We start from the raw sequence: 17,187 nt of genomic DNA, 5'->3' as shown, positions 1-17,187 counted from the left end.
CGTATGCATGTCTGAGCTAAGCGTACGACTATCTGACAACATATGCTGATCTGACAGAACACCGGCACACTGTCGGTCCAGATGTTAAACATTTACATTTCATAAGTTATATATTTATACCGGTGGCTGAATGACGTCTTTTTCTTTTTACCGTGGAAAGTTGTATGGTCTATATGAGCCGAAATAAGACTTTATTTCAATGCAAAGCAAGCTAATAGGAGTTCCTGTGCTGCAGTTATGTAGCTGTGAGTTAAGTTAGCTTGATTTCATGCAGTTGTGGTGGTTTTGTCTTGGTTGTTTTTTTTATTACTATTTGACTAATTTTTCTATATGTTGGATGTTATTTTCTTGCAAATAGAGGCCTTTTGGACCGGACTGTGCAGAGTGCTCACTGCAAAATAAAAGACGGTCAACCCAGACCTGGCTCCTGTTCCATTTCATACACCGACAGGAACACACAACGCTGAGCTGCACTAAATTTAACTAAATCAGTCAAATTATTTTAACTAAATCAATCACTAAATATGTCTTGTTTGCAATTGGTCCATATTTAGATGATGGATTGAACACAACTTTATGGGGTGTTCAAAGTTTTGGATATTGTTTTAAATTGCCCTGGATTTTACTTAGAGGTACTAAAGTGAAAGGGGTTGAATATAAATGCAGACTTATGATCACACTAAACTGCTCCATGTTCATCAGAGGAAACCTTCAACAGGCAGAGGATTGCAGTGTAAGATCAAAACGCGTGAATGCCTCTGTATAAACCTCTTAAAGTTTAATTGAGATACAGACACTGTGAAAATTTAACGATTAGGCTGCTGAGTGTTTTTTGAAGCAAGCTTGGATTGAATTCCCTGCTCTACAATTTGCCAAGTGGTTTTCTGAAGACGGGGGAAAATTTTGACGTACCACTTTGCTGCATCCGGTTCAGATGAATGTCGGGCTGCGCCAGAACGTCGCTGAATGAGCGAAGCCCTCTGCGGTACCACTTCTCGGCTGTTTTAGGTCCAACCCCAAACACGCTCGTGAACAGCTGTCGGGGAAGGAGGTGCGATTTAAATGACGGGAAAAGATGACTGACTGAAGTTGGTTTTCATTTACCAACCTTGAGAGTCTGACACCTTTCATCAGAGAGTATTTTCTCGACCTCAAACGAGCGGCCATATTGAAGGATCTCCTGTGAAACATAAAAGCAAATGAGATTAGAGAGAAAAGCGCTGTTTTCATAGGTTTCTGTTTTCTGTCTGCTGTCAGCAAATGCCCTCAAATTGCTGCTCATTTGCAAACCATTTCCACTTAAATCAGGTGTCGTCATTTCCACTTTGTTCCCAGAAATAACATCTTTGTTGCCATGAAACCTGGGATTAACACCAGCTTTAATGACAATCATTAAACGCCCAGAGTGACGGGTTTTTTCCCCAGACTCCATTATTTGCTCTAAATGAAATCGTCTGCACTTCCATTTTAAACGTCTCCATTGTGTGAACCAAGTGGCAGTTACCTGGATAGTTAAAAAAAAAAAAAAAAGAAAGCTTGATATGTTTTTCAATTCTGCAGGGTTTGGTGCTCATTTTAAGCTTGAGCATAAAGGAAAGGCAACCAGCATGGATGAACTATTGATCCAAAGGTCGAGGCTGTGAATACAGAGCAGTGTGCAGCAGCCTTCACTGCTCAGCGAAGCATCCAACCGTCCACCTCTGCTTTTCAAGCCTCCAGCTAAGGCCAACCTCAAACGGGAGGATAATGCTTCACCACACTTCCTGCTCCAGGAGAGATATGCTCCTTCACATGCGCAGCTTCTGCCTCGCACACATTCATCCCCACGCTTCCCTCAGCGCCACCTCGTTTTTATGTCGCTATGCTTATGTCCTCTCCCCACTTTGGATGCCCAGTTGTCAGCGAGGAGCTCAGTCGCCGCTGATGGTGTCACTCTGATGTTCACAGCCACATCAAGCATTTTGTTTTTTCTGTTTTAACTCCGTTCGGCTTCACTTTGTTTTTCATGTCATTTCTCCTGTTTTCGCGCTGCAATCCGTTCAAAGAGACAACACTGGGAGCGCAGAGCTCGGAGTGAGGTGGGTGTCTGCGTCGCGCGCAAACAACAAAGACGAGAGGTCATCCGCAGACTGTCTAATTTGGTCTCCGCGGCACATTTATGTTACTTTATTTTATAATTCTGCCTCAGCGCTGACAGCTCTGACAGATCTGGAGGCTTGCTCTTAGACCCGCTGTGACGATGTTAGGTTTAACGTGTCAGAAAGTTGGATTGCCCTTTTTTAACTTTTTCATCTGCAGGGAGTCTGCGCTCTCCCCACGCAAACTTTCCCTGACAAGCTGCCATGATTTCTGACCTGAGCTTGACAAAGTGAGAGGATGAAGTAGCTTTAGCAGACTTTTTCCACTCAGACAAACATTTGTCTGTTTTCTCCTGCGGTGTGATCCATGTGTGCTGGGGAGAGTTTATAAATAAGCTTTAAACAAAACTGTACAGCACATTTACTGACACCCCTGGAAAGTTATTTTAAAAGACGCCTTAAAATGAATTTACTTTTTACTGGAACAGCTTCAGGTCACACAAAGAAATGAAGAAAATTTTAACCTTTACTTTCAGAATATTTGAGTGAATGTTATGAAATGAAACTGTAGCATAATTAGTACAGGAAGAAGCATCACTCCTCTTCTTTCGTTGGTCTGTCCAATACATTTGATTACACTAACTTCAGTAAAACTGGTTCATTGTAACAGTTACCTTTCATGTACACTGAGCTTCTTTTGCTATAAGAATCTACAACTGTACCGATTCCTGAAATGATTCAAGTACCTCGATTATTAAAATTTCGAGGAAAATTACCTGCCTCACTAAACTATGTTTTATTATTTAGCAGATCGTGTTACGGCTGGGTGATTATTCATGTTGCGCCACTATATTTATGTTGTTGACGAAAGCTAAGTGCTAGCAGCATAGCGATCAACTTTCAAATCCTGTTTTCTTTTCCATTTTTACTGATGACATTTTAATAACTGCATAGTTAAGCAGATAACACCAAATTTTACTAAGCTAAATTTTACTAAGCTAAATTTTACTAGGAAGGCTTTAAATTCCAGAAAACTGCAAAACATCAGTTCCTTTAAATCAAAGCTAAAACCTTGTCCTGTTGTACATGTAAAATTTTGGTGTTTTTATGCCGCAGGGAGACAGAGGATACTTTTTAGTCAGAATAATTACTGGACATTTGCCATATTTTCCAGACTACAGAGTGCACCTTACCAGGGGCGCCGTTTGGGGGCGAGGGGTTAATTATGACAACTCCAAGGGCCCTTGACCGACAGGGGCCCTCCACAAAAAATAAAAAATAAAAATAATAATCCTGTCCCTGCCCGACTCAGTTCTTACTAAGCTCCTACAGACTAGCCAGCTGCAGTTAGCAAACACCTGCTGGAACTATGAGGTCAGGAGCAACTTCTCTGAGTAATACTGGTTAAACATCCTAATGAGGTGTTTGAGCTATTTGATTTAGGCACTTTCTGTCAAATATTCTCAGTCGTGTCTGCTGCTAGCATGCGTTTGTCCTGAATGTAAAATTAGCGCGTTCTTCTTTGATTTCTAATTTTGACTTCCAATGATTCACTTGCTGCTAAAGAGCCCCCTGGTGGTTGAAGAAAAATCCACAGAAAAGCCGCACCGGGCTACAAGCCACATGGTTCAAAGCGAGGGAAAAAAGTAGCGGCTTACAGTCCGAAAAATACGGTAATAAAAACGCTGAAAGTTAGACTGGATCTTTCTTTATAGGGAAAAATCTTGTTCAGATTATATTTTTGAAATCCTCTTGACTGATGTTTGATTCCTAGAACATGTTCATTCAAGCTCTGCTGGGTTAAACTCCCCTCCTTTGTAAATGCTTTCTTTACACATTGCTGTGACTTTCGGTCCTTGAGTTGCTTTTTGTTTGGCGTTTACCACCATTTTTCCCTGAACAAGGCTGAACTGCCTTTTCTTATTTTGCACCTTGCTTAGCAACCCTCTGGGTTCTCTGGGCTTAAAGTCTCCCTGTTAGAGTTAAAAGGTATTTCAGAGTTTTGTAGCCAACAGTGCTGGTTTCTAAGCTGGACATCCCTGTTATGTTGACGGTTGACTAGTTTTACTATTTTGATGTAAATGTCAAACTTGCAGCTCAGTCAATGCTGTCTTAAAAATATGTAAATGTTAATTTTTTTTTAAATCCTTGAAGCATTCTTACAATTTTACTTTGCTCCTTTAAAAAATTAATTAGCAAGTAATGACTGTTTCCATGTTGTCTTTCTTCAACATGGGAAAGACAGATGTTCACTCAGAAGGTGTACATCTGTCTGTACACCTTGAATTTAGTCAAGAAGAAAAGAGCTTCTTGACTAAATTCCCAAATATCAGATCTAATCTCTATTTAGCAAATTTGTTTGGGATGGCAGGAAGGAAAAAGTGATGAGCAAAGTTCAGAAAATAACCCAAAACTCTTGATGATCTAAGATATTTTGTGCAAAGAGGAATATTTGTGAAATTTTACAGCATGAAACTGAGTTCTGTCCTGTTGGCAAGAAATATTAACAGTGGGGGCCCCAATAATTGCACCTTGTTTATGAAACGTCCAAATGGGGCCATAAATATTTTTTGTTCAACACTCATTACGAGCCGTCCCTGCAGTCCAGACCCCACCTGCACCGGTTTAAGTGTTTTTATGTAAATTTATCTCTCATACGTTTTTATTTGTGGCTTTAAACGTCGTCTATATCATGTTTTTATATTTTTCACACTTTACTTCGTTTGGCAACAAATCTAACCAGCTCTGAATGTGTTCCGCTTTCATGAACCAAATAAACATATGGAGTACAAATAGTAAAGATTTTGTGATTTATGTGTTTGGATCTGTATGGATCAGCCCTGAAATGACTTCTCCTCTTCCTCCAAGGATGAACACCATCGATTGGCTTTGTGTGCTTGTCATATCTGCATGTTTTCATCTTTCTGTGTGTGGTTTATGTGTAGCCTTTTCCATCCTCAACTGTCCAACCCGTGCAGCAATTTGGGCCCAAATGACTGTAATTACTGTGTTGGTATTCATTTTACAAAGCAAGAAACTCAACAGACTGTGTGGCAACCAAGAGGACAGCTGCACTTTCACTCAGTCAATTATTCTTCATTTTATTTCTGCCTTCTTTCACACAGAAAGCGGTTTATACATGTCCTCTACTGTGTAATTCTCTACGCTGAATTTATAATGAAGTCAATATATTTCCCTTATACACTTTGACATGACATTTGTTGTGAACGAGCTCTACACAAATAAACTGAATTGAATTTTTGGAGATCTGATTTGTTTTAAAATTGCTCAATTACAAAGAAATGAAAAATTTCTGAAACTAGAAATTCAGAAAAGATAAAACAATATTTGAAATTGATGAGCAGAATGGTTAGGAGTTTCTCTGCAGCACACTCCTGACTGGTGATTATCAGGTTTCTGGAAAACTTAATGGCATTCTGAGGAAGTAACTCAATCATTATGTTAAACAAAAACACAGAACAATGTTCCCTGAGTACCAAGGCTGAAAACCACAGCAGTGGCATGTTTCCATCACAAATATGCTCAAAATGTTGTCAATATTCTGTGATGTTTCCATTAGATAAGAAATGCAATTAAAATCATATGAGAATAAGTCTGTTCACCTAATAAGTCATTAAAAACATGCCGCACCATCAACCTGTTCATCCTGTTCTCTTCTTGGTTTGCACCAATAGTAACATCTGGTTGTTGAGCATGTGACTGGTGTGATCCAAAAAAAGTGTTTCCATTGCAGTTTTGTGAAATTAACCGATTTCGATACGACCAAAAAAACCACCTCATCCTTTTTAATCAACAATTTCTTCAAAATTCACGTTTCGATTAAACAGATTTAATTTCAAAATGTCAAATTGCTACATTTTATGGTCAAACGAGACAAAACAGCACTTTTAATTGGTCACCAGAACCACGTTTCTGCACAGAAAAGCTCTAAATCTTTTAGGTTTTGTTTCTTCTTTTGCCTTTTACCAGTTTTTCTTTATGACTCAGGCCTGCAGGCTGGTTAGGCCCCTCCATAAACTAAGTTCTCCTTCTGTTGCCTGGGTGGTTTACTTTGTGCAGCAAACAAAGATGGTGTTAGGATTAAAGAAAGCTCCGAATACTTGAAATGAGGTGTCAGTTCGGTTCAGAAGGCCAAAACCAGAAGCCGGCTGCACTGTGAGAGACGGCGCTTTGACACAGACTGACTCGCTTCAGCGCAGGCTGCCTTGCACGTCAACAGTCTGGATGACTTTAACAAAGCAGTCTGAGTGGCAGCAGCAGCAGCAGCAGCGATCAAGGTCAACACGAGGCAGAGACGGAGCGCGGTTCGGCCTTCATGGTGTCTAACCCACGGCTCCCCTCCCCACGTTTTTCATCGCCGCTCTGTGGTTTTGTTTTACGTCACTGAATGATTGTTGCTCCTTCTCTGGGACATTGTGAGTACAGTGACTTGACCTTGTGCAATCAACTCTGAATCCTCAATAAATTTTCAACACAGAGAAGCATTTCTGTGATCTGTGATCATGCAGAGCTGTTTTTAAGACGTTTGGTTCTTTCACACAGATTTAGGATTTGTTTTATGTCATCATCTTAAACCTCCAGTTTAAATTTAATCTCATTATTTTTGTTTGATATTAAAGTTTTTCTTATGATATGAAACATTCATATGTGACCAAACAGATCAAATTTGTTAAAAATACTTACAACTGAAAGGAAAATTAAGAAAAACCAATAAAAAAATGCCCTTTAATTTATCAGAGAAAACCATAAGTAGGTTAAAAAAAATAATTTCAATCAGTGTGTCAGTAAAGGAATGATTTTAGTTTAATATTACACTATTAAACAGCTATATTAATGTAACAATTGATCAAATAGTAATGCAGGAGTCAGAGATGAGGTTTAAAACTAAAATCATGGTTTTCTTCTTCTAATGAATTATTAAAAACACACTCAAGGTCACATTTTACCACAAAAACAACTGTTCCTGTGGGTCCTTCATCACCACTGATTGAATTACACGCATTAGCAAAACCACTGACCACTCTCTGCTCTTTTCCTTCGGATTTGATTCCTGACACCAAATTAGCAAAGAAACTAAACAGAGGAGAATATCTTACTCTGAGCGGCTGAAATTTTCAATTAACGTTATTCTCAAATCATAAAAAGGATCCTTTCTACACTGCACTGACAGAATAATCTTACTCATTTCATCACAAACCCTGGCTGAAAAGGGAAAGGGTTAAAAAAATCTAATTCAGTACAAACTAAGAAAACTATGTGCATGTAATTAGCCTCTGTTTTCTGAAGATCTGAGAGGTTTGATAGAGAATATATGTGAATAAATAACATCACAAAGACAGAGGAAGCTTAAAGCTTCCCTGTGTTGGTTCTTTTTTATAAAAAAAGAAAAGCATTTATTTCTACCAACATCAAGTGGTTAGTAGTTTTTGTGTGCATGTATTTATTACACCTTGTGCCTTTTTAGGGCGTTGAAACAGAACTATCCCACCAAAAACAGTGAACCTGAGTGAAGCTACCTGCCCCGACCTTCTTCAAATTCAATGAAATTGGTGTCAGATGTTTGTGCAACAAAATGTTTTCTTTGTGCTCCTATCATTTTACTAATAAATGTTTCCAGAGGTCAAAGGTCAGCCAGCCACTCTACAGCTGCAAAATCAAACAAAACATGGTGCCAATCAACTGAGCTACATAAACATTTATTAGTATCTTAAAAATGATAGCACCACAAATGAAAATTTCTGCTGCACAAACGTTTGACACAGATGTCATTTGATTTGAAGTAGGTGTGGCGCCAAAGTACTGACGAGTTAAACTGCAGCATGAAACTAAAGAAAATGTTGTTTTTTTACATATTTGCACAATGTCTTGACGGTTTGTTATGAGACAGATAATCTGTGAAAAAGATTGATCTCCTCCAGCTCCTTCGTGAGATGCTGTTGCTGTCTGAAGAAATGCTCCGCTCCCAACCAAAAATAACCAATCAGAGCCAGAAGGCGGGTCTCAGCGCTGCCAATTAATCTCATGTACGCACTGCCAAATGTGCTAATTGAGGAGAAACAGGAGAACCGTTTATCCAACTTGTCCACTGGTTATGCAAACAACAGGCTATGGATGAGCAATGCCAGACAAGACTGTGATGGACAGCACTAAGACCCGCCTCCTGGCTGTGATTGGTTGTTTCTAGTTAGCAATGGGAGCACTGGGAGAAAGCAGAGGAGCTTTTCACAGATCATCTTCAGCATACCATACTGTCACACAATGATAACAGTTTCAACAAACATCATAATCAAACCAAATTTTATTGCATAGACTCAATAATAAGTTATTTCAAAGAGCTTTAAATCAGAAAAACATAAAAACACAAAGTCATAAAACACACAGACAACAACTGAGACGTTTTACCATCATTGCACATCAGAAGGTTGATTAATGTTTCATGGATTATGTTTTAAAAACAACTCCAAACAGCTTTGATTTAAAGGAACTCAGTGTTTCGGCTGTTTAGCAGTTTTCTGGAAGTTTGTTCCAGATTTCTGATGCATTGAAGCTGAATGTTGCTTTTTCCATGTTTGGTTCTGGGTCCAGGGATGCAGAGCAGAACCAGAACATGTAAAAAAAACATGTATTTTTTATAAAAATTATATACTGCAGCTTCAAATACAAATGCATGTCACACTTGTTTTTTAAATTCTCATAAAAAAAAACATTTACATATTCCTTCCACTGACCAATTATTTCCTGCTGTGCTGTTAGATGAGAAAGTGTCTGTATCAAAGCCCAGATAACATGGAGAAGCAAGCCTCTTGGGTCTTACCTTCATCACAGCCTTAGTGTGTTCACCCAGGCATGGCAGGTCCTGCGTGGCCCCGACACTCCGCACGGCCCAGGGAAGACTCTTCAGGACGGAGGCCGCCCTCCTGAAGGCCAAGCACCGCCCCTCAATCTCATTGAATTCGTAGTTTTCCGCCAGAACTTCAAACGCATCCTAAAGGGATGAAGGCAAGGACAGGTTAAGGCAGGCTGCAGGAAAATGTAGGAGAGAGGAGCAGCTTTTTCCTCCCTCCGTAAGATACGACATATTAACCATTGTGAAGCTTTAAAAGGAGAGGGGCCGATAAGAGAAGGAGAGAAAATGAGGTCGCGCAAAAAATATGCCAGGTGAGGATTCTCTTCACTCAACCATAAAGGAAAACCAGACAGAGATAACTGCACGCTCCATTTCACTTCTCTGTCTTCAGTCTGTCTTTTCTCCATCAGTGTCCCCGTCTAGGTCCTTCTGCATGTCGCTTTTCTCTTGGATGACCACACACACACCCGCATACACACACACACACACACACGCGCACCTACATACACACACACACACAGATACAGGAGACGGTTTCCAGTCTTTTTCCACGTTTGTAAGAGGCTCTTTGGTGATATTACCTTCTTTTTTTCCAAAGGTAGAATCTAATGTTATCATGAAATGTTAACATTAGCAATGTGATGGTAATGCATTCACATTTTACAGGATAACAACGAGTTTTAAAGGTGACCTATTATGCTTTTGTGAACAGGTCAGGATAGATCTGTGGTCAATAACAAATATGTTAATTACCTTTTTTTACACAAAATTATTCATAGATAATGATTTTAGTCTGGTCAGTTCTGCCTGTTTTGAGCTGTTTCAGGGAGTTTGTCACTTTAAATCCAAATAAGAAGAACTGGCCACGCCCCCCCGCCTCAAAGTTTACACTCGCACATGAAAATGATGAACAATTACACAACCGTGCATCTTTGAAAAGCAAAAGTGGAGCCTCCTGCACAGCCAACAAGAGTAGTTTCTGAATGGCAAGTCAACAACAAAACATTGTCTTTTCCAGCAGCCATTGTCCAGCACATGCAGCTGGACAATGAGAAACGTCTCTAAGGTGAAGCAAAATGATTTAATGAAAGAACAGGTTGGACTTATTGAATTATTACTAACGGGCAGAACTTTCCGGGCGACGGAAAGTTCTTCTCTGGGGTTGCTAAGTAATGGTTGATTTGTGATGCTACATTCTGGAGGTTTTTGAAACGGCTCTTTTTACAGACACTAAAAAACAGAAACTTGTTACCAAAAAAAACAGCTGGGTGGTTGTTTTAAGAACTCGGGCTGTTTAAAGAAACAGATAGATTTAAAGGTACTCAGTTTCTATAGTTTTCTGAAAGTATATTCCAGATTTGTGGTGCATAGAATCTGAATGCTGCATCTTCATGTTTGGTTCTGGTTGTGGTGAAAAAGCAGACCAGAACCAGAAGACCCAATTGGTCTGAAATGTTGGTACAACAACAGCAGATCTTTAATGCATTTTATTGCTAAGCCGTTTAGTGATTTATAAGCTAACAGTATTTTAAAGTCTATTCTCTGAGCTACAGGAAGCCAGTGGAAGGACATTAATGGCTATGTGCCTCACTTTTCTTAATTAGTCAGCCAAATGGCCCAACCAAAGCCTACAGAAAATCTTTGGAGTATTCTAAAGAAAAAGATAAAACACTAGACCAAAGAGTGCAGACGAGGTAAAGACCAACATGTCATGCACCTCTAGATGGTTAATTCAATTTTAAAACATAAGCACAAACTGAAAAAAAACATGAAAAAAGGAGCTATGAGAAAATTCTTGGAGTTATTAATTATTCCTAATAGTCAGCAATTTCCAGGAAAAGACACCTGCTAAATATAGAACAACAAAAAAAGCGTTGGAGATGGACATAAAGTCAAGATATTAATATCCTGCTGCCTTCATGTCCAAGAAGAAGAAGAAAAAGCAATAAAGGGTTTGAACAGAAGGTTATAATTTGCTCCATCTGCACACTGCAGCGATTCTAATGCATCATTTTAACAGAAACGTGTGTCTCCTCTCAAATTGCTCATTTTTGAAAATCAGGTTAGTGTGTGGTTGTTCCGTTCCCTCCAACAATTTATTTTTAGGGTTTATTGTTAGTGGCTCAGAACAAAACGTCCCCACGCGGAGCTCCAGACATGCGCAGTGGTTTCCTCTGAGCGGGAGAAGATGTCTGTCTGATCGTCAGTAATATAATAGCGCTGCATAAATCATAAGCAGTGACGTGCGATCATGGAAAAATAATATCAGCTATCTTTATAAAATCATTTTATAAAGTACTTATTTTTCATTTAATTTAACCAAATCTGATTATTTCATTCTTCAAAATTGCAGATTTTTCGCATTTTCCCATTCAAATGCTTTGAAGCGAAGCCGGTGAGGCAGCAGTGAGCTGAGCCTCACCTAGGATTGCGCAACCTCTCGCTAACTGCACCGGTTGCCATTCTATGAGAGCATGCTCCTCCTGTCTGCACGCGAGCAATAAAATGGTTAAAAACATTTAATGTATGAACTGATTTTCCATAATTTAGCTTATGTATTTAATGTACTGTGTTTTTATTGTCACTAACTGTGTGTAATGTGTTCCGTGTGCTGAGGAGCGATCAGAAACGGCAGAGAACAGACTCGAGGTGAGGCAGGCAGTTCTCGTGCCTCATCGCTGGGGGCGCTCATGATCCCAGATATTGTGACTCCACAACTGCAGAGTAAGAGACGGTAACAGCAAGCTAGCCATACAGTAGCTGCGCTGATACAGAGAGAGAGAAAGACGTGGTTTTGAGTTGCACTTTAACGGTTTCTCCCTTTGCTGTTAAGCACAGCACGAAATTAATAATATCTACATGTCTAAGTTTGAGATAACGGAATTATTCTGCGGCGCGGCTAAGCATTACATGTTAAAGAATAGTCATTTTGCCCTTCAGCATTGTACGCATGTAAATAATAACATGCAGGGGGTCTAGATTTGTAAATCCGATTATAATTAAGTCTGTGCCTCACCAGCTATAAACGCTTCGCTTTCACAGACGGTGGGGACCAACTTTTAGTGTCACTTCGAAGGAAAGCTTAAATTTTAATAATTAAAACATATGACAAATATGGTTTCATTGATTCTCCTGTTACCAAACATGAGTTTTATGAAAACTTTGTGACAATATTGCATTTAGTAGTTTTTGGAAGTATGATCCAACTGAGTGACAAGCTGTTACAGTTTCACCAGCAGATGTCACTAGTTAGTGATGAATGAAGCTTTGAGTAATGAACCTTTTGCAAAGCAAAGGGTTGGAAGCTTCATTGCTTCACGGGGCTTCATTTGCCCAACACTAGCATTAGATAAATGTGAATATTTCTTTTTGTGGTAAATTATATATTTTTTTCTTTTTACTCACCACTGTTTGAACATTCAGATGCTAAAACCTGAGCTGGTGTCTGGGAGAGACCGGCCCAGCACTTCCTGTTTAAATTCATATGTGATGACGTCACTGATTGCGTCACCGGGTTCTACCAAATGGAGGGGTTTCTTTTTGTTTTGTATCGTTTTCTTTAACCTTTTGAGTTGCTCTGTATTACATGTTTTATTTTGCAGATCATTTATTATGCAGACTTGTTTGTAAATTATATTAATAATCTCATTTCTGTTTCTTTGTTTAGATTTTGTTGTTTGGTTTGACCTGTTCTGCCATGGTATGGTCTAATGAAGTGTAGATGTGTTGTTAGATTGGTTTAAAATAAAAACATTAAAATTTATTTTGCTCAGGATAGACGTCAGAAAACAAAATTATTAAACAATAAAATCCTCCAGAAGAACCTGGAGCTGGCTGCTGATACTTTATTTGACTAGACCACATCACAGTGAAAGAAAATAAAGTTCATTCAATCATTAATTAAAATTGTGATTCAGTTTATTCATAAAACTGTACTTCCAGTTGTGTGTATGTGTCTGGTATCAAATTAAAATAATTGTAACTTTGCAACATTATGTTTAGGAAACTTGTTTAACATTTTGATTTGATAAAAACAGCTTTATTAAACAGTCTTTAATTAAGCAAATCAACTGTACTATTTGTAAGAACATGTTGCTATGTTTTCACCACATACTTATATTGGATTCATCTAAAATCACTTTTTTTACCTTGTGTAATGCATTTCAGTTGAAAACTACAAAAACAAGCAAATAAAACAGTCTTATTTTATTGTTTTTTATGTAATTCATCGTAGAGCCACAACTTTAAAAGGATTTTACACAAAAGAAAGGCGGGCAGTTTTCATATTGCAGATTTGTTCTCAGTTATAAAATCAGTTTCTTTGAAAACACTTTCTATAGTTTAATAAATTAAATAAAAGCTGGTTTGATCTCAGAATGTGGTTCTACTTGTTGTACTGTAATATCAGTACTAATAATTAGACAAATTTGAATAATTCTTGAACTGCAGTTGAAAACTGCACAAAATCATTCCATTCACTTTCATTGAAATATTACATGTATTGTGTTAACAATGTATTTGTTGTAGGAGTCAGTATCAGGTCTTATATGTTTGGGTATTTAGTTTCCTCCATTCTGGACACTGAGGTTAGCAAAAGGAAAGCCAGCTTACAAAATATATGATTAGGGAATGTTAATAAGACTGGATAAAGAAACAAATCTATAAAATAACAGCCATTCCACCGGCGCACTACGCCTGAATGAAAAATAGTGGCTGCTGCTACATGAGGACTAAAGTTGAAGAGAGTGAAATTCAGGCCACGAACTCGGCAGAGTTGGACTTTAGCATATTTACGTCTGCTTTTCCTCTCCTCCAGCCAAGCTGAAATGTGAGGTCACTGCGGCGCCCGTGGTCCGGCGCAGACCTGCGGCCTTCAGCCCGGCTCACCCCTGAGAGGCGCTGACCCGTTTACTGCTGCACATGGGGAGAAAACGACCCTTTACATCACGCACACACACAAACATCTGGGCTCTCCTCTCAGCGTGCAACAAATAGGAAATTCAAGCTTGTTACTCAATAGGTTTTACGGCTGACTGGTGCTGTGGAGGGCTGTGCTGTGAGCACCTTGCATCCCAAACAGCAAGTACAACACAGTAATTGGGTCATTTTCAAACGCAAAAGATGATCTAGTATGCTAATTTCTCGCTTTTTTTTATAAATTAAATATTTTCAGTGTAATGTTTTCCAATTTAACAGCATAACCTGATGTCACATAGGAGATGTTTCCAGCCGAGCCGACAACACTTTGCATCTGTTGCACAAACGTTTTCTCTACTCCAGATGCCACATGCACACATGGACTGAGCGGATTAGCAAAGATTTTCCATAAGTACTGCAGCCTATATCTTCATTAGGAGCCATAATCATAATGCAGCCCAAGTAAACAAAGTAATAAACCAGTGGTTTACCTGTCAAACGTTTTTAATTGCTGCTGTCGGGTGGCAGATTCTGTTCATTTTTTAAACTTTTTTGACAGAGTGTGAAGAAATATGCATGTTAGACATAAACACATCAACCTGCTGAGACACTTTCAGGGAAAAAATAAAGGTTGGGAAGTTTGGCATTTTTTTCACCATGAAAAATAAAACATTCCATGCCATCGTGTTTCTGGATAATTATCACTTGAGATTTTTAAATAAAACTCTCAAAATATATGATCAACAGATTAATCTCTACTGATCTTAAACATTTTTGCAACATGAACGGGACAAAAACTTCAGAACAGCTTCAGTGAAGCCTTTGGTCCTTTTTCTTACATATTACTAAAAATATTACTTTTTAGTAATATTTTTTACTTATTTAGTTGTTTTTGAATATGTAACAATCTGCACAGTATTGTACAGAGAAAGGAAACATAAAATTACACTTACAAACATTTACACACATTTAGATATTCAAACTGTTGGCTGAAGTATAAATTATGATGTCCCAACCCTAATCTAATCTATAAAATTCTTCAATCTGCCCCAAAATGTCCCACTCTCATAACCAATAGAGGACTTTTTACAGGAATTAAACTACGGTGTTCCACAAGGCTCAGTTTTTGGTCCCGTGCATTTTTAATTTTCCCATAAAACTGTTTTTGCTCAAAGTTCAGATTAAGACCTTAAATTGATTACATTTATAAAATAACTGATCTTAAGCTCTTAAACCAGAAAAGCTTAAGATCTTTTCTCAAAATCTGTGAGATTTGGTGGAAAAACCAACACTAATCCGTCAGACAAGCCTTCAGCCTGTCTATATTACCCCGGCATTAGTTAACAGGGACTATAGTTTACATTGTTTTGCTTGTGATCTCCAGTGTTTCACACAAAAGGTTTTAGTAGAAAACAAATAACACAGTCATGCTTTTAACGAGCTGCATGAGCCAATAGCTGTTTTAACTCTAGTCAAGAAAATTTCCCAAGGAGCTCTTGATATAAAACTTTCTTTTATATTACTGAGGAAAAATTAATTGGAGTAATTAAGCCTTGGTGACCCTTAAGCTTTTTAAATTAATGGAGCAGAGAAAACAACCCAACATTCCCATGTAATTGCTTAACCTGTAGAAAAATGGAACTGCATACAGGCATTCGATCTTTGCCATTTTGTCAGCTGTCATGCTGCTGCAGCAGTTCTGCGGTGTTCGTGCTCCAGGCTACACCCTGCATATGCGTTTATCTGATTAATGAGGAGATAAGGTAGGCAGGGAGGCTCAGTGTGTGGGGACATTGATATAGTGCAGCCATTTACCCCCCACCACCAACTTATAATGGACATGCCTTCAAGAACGTTTTTGTTTTTTTCTCTCTGCTTCAATGCATGAGGGGGGGAATAACAGAGAACAGACGGATTTGATTCTGGACCTTATGTACCTCTATTGTTGTTGATGTTTAACAGCAAAAATAATTATGCCAGCTCATTTTACATCCTTCTTCCAGCTCACTAGTAAATCTTAAACAAGTTCCTAACCTAAATGAGTCTTATAAAATCTGATCAACGGCCACCAGGAGGAGCCTTTTTAAGCCTCCTTGGCCTTTTTACACGTCACCTGCTCCTGTGGATCATGTCTTGTGATGATGTGTGCCTAATTAGCTGGAGCCATAAAGTGACAGCTGCAATATTGATTAATCTAGGACAGAGCTCAAACTGCCTCCTGCATTTCACACCAAGCAAAAATCTATAAAAGCTCTGCAGGCCTTGGTGTGTTTTGTAAAACTCTACACAGAATGAGGGACCCAAGTTGACCCAGATTGGCAAAGGTTATATATATGTTTCATTGTTGGAGATAACTATGAAGTGTCATGCTGTGTTTTACTAAAAGCGCAGATAAAACCACAAGTGATGAGTCTTCAAATGTGACCCACTATGCTTCTATGCACTACAAAATATGTTTGTCACATTTTTTGCATAAAATCAGTCTAAGATAGTTAGATTTTAATCTGCTCAGTTCTCCCAGCTTTGAGTTTCTTTCAGGTTGAGCTTTTTAAGGGTCTCTTATCACTTTGAATCCAATTTAAATCAGCCTGGCACACCCAAATCATCTTCTACTCACGCAATCATACAACCATACACCTTTGAGAAGCAGAAGTGGTGCCTCCTGCACAACCAATAAGAATCTGGATGGTTCTTACTGGTTGTATGACAAAACACTTGTCTTTTCCAGCAGCCATTGTACCATCAGTGGTAAGGCCAGCTGACCAAACATGCTGGAACTCCAATGGGTTGCTAGGTAACGGGCAGTGCCTGGAAATTTTGACGTAATGTTTTCCAGACACCAAAAAATATTAACTTCTTGCCAAAAAAACAGTTGAGTGTTTTTTTAATGCTTGTTCAGTTGTTTTTAGAAGCAGTAGAAACACAAATGGAAACACAAAAATAAACAAAATATGAATTGTACATAATACATCCCCTTTAAATCTTAAGCATTTAGCAAATCCATCACTGAATGAAACAAAAAAAATAAAAATAAAAAAAGGTAGGATTTGGAGAGGTCTAGTCAAATACGAGACTTAAGTTGAATTAAGATTCAACCGTTAACAGGCAGTTCTTGGTGGAAAACTCTTCAATGTTGAAAATAAAACAATTTTGCAAAATAAATAATGCGATAAAATTCTTCCACGGCAACATAAAAGAAAAGAAAACACTTGACAGTTGCTTTTGCCAATTACCAGTTAATCAGTTGAAAACACAAGTACAAGATTTTGGGACAAATGTTTTTTCATACAGAACCAGGTTGATATATATATATATATATATATA

At 38.4% G+C, this 17,187-nt stretch overlaps 1 protein-coding gene across 1 annotated transcript in view; it reads right to left on the bottom strand.

The window, feature by feature from the left end:
• LOC103131300 (DNA nucleotidylexotransferase-like) overlaps positions 1-17,187 on the bottom strand; it is a 65,746-nt gene that overhangs the window by 27,287 nt on the left and 21,272 nt on the right. Inside the window, exons 4-6 of the mRNA XM_016666557.1 lie at positions 8,914-9,084; positions 1,109-1,180; positions 913-1,036 (exon numbers count right to left, since the gene is read on the bottom strand). Coding sequence (XP_016522043.1) covers positions 913-1,036; positions 1,109-1,180; positions 8,914-9,084 — 367 coding nt within the window. The remainder of the gene's footprint in view (positions 1-912; positions 1,037-1,108; positions 1,181-8,913; positions 9,085-17,187) is intronic.

The sequence above is a fragment of the Poecilia formosa genome, unplaced genomic scaffold (genome assembly GCF_000485575.1).
Source record: "Poecilia formosa unplaced genomic scaffold, Poecilia_formosa-5.1.2 Scaffold741, whole genome shotgun sequence".
NCBI classification, from domain to species: Eukaryota; Metazoa; Chordata; class Actinopteri; order Cyprinodontiformes; family Poeciliidae; genus Poecilia; species Poecilia formosa.
The sequence above is the reverse complement of the archived record's forward strand: the minus strand, read 5'-3'. Positions and strand labels throughout refer to the sequence as shown.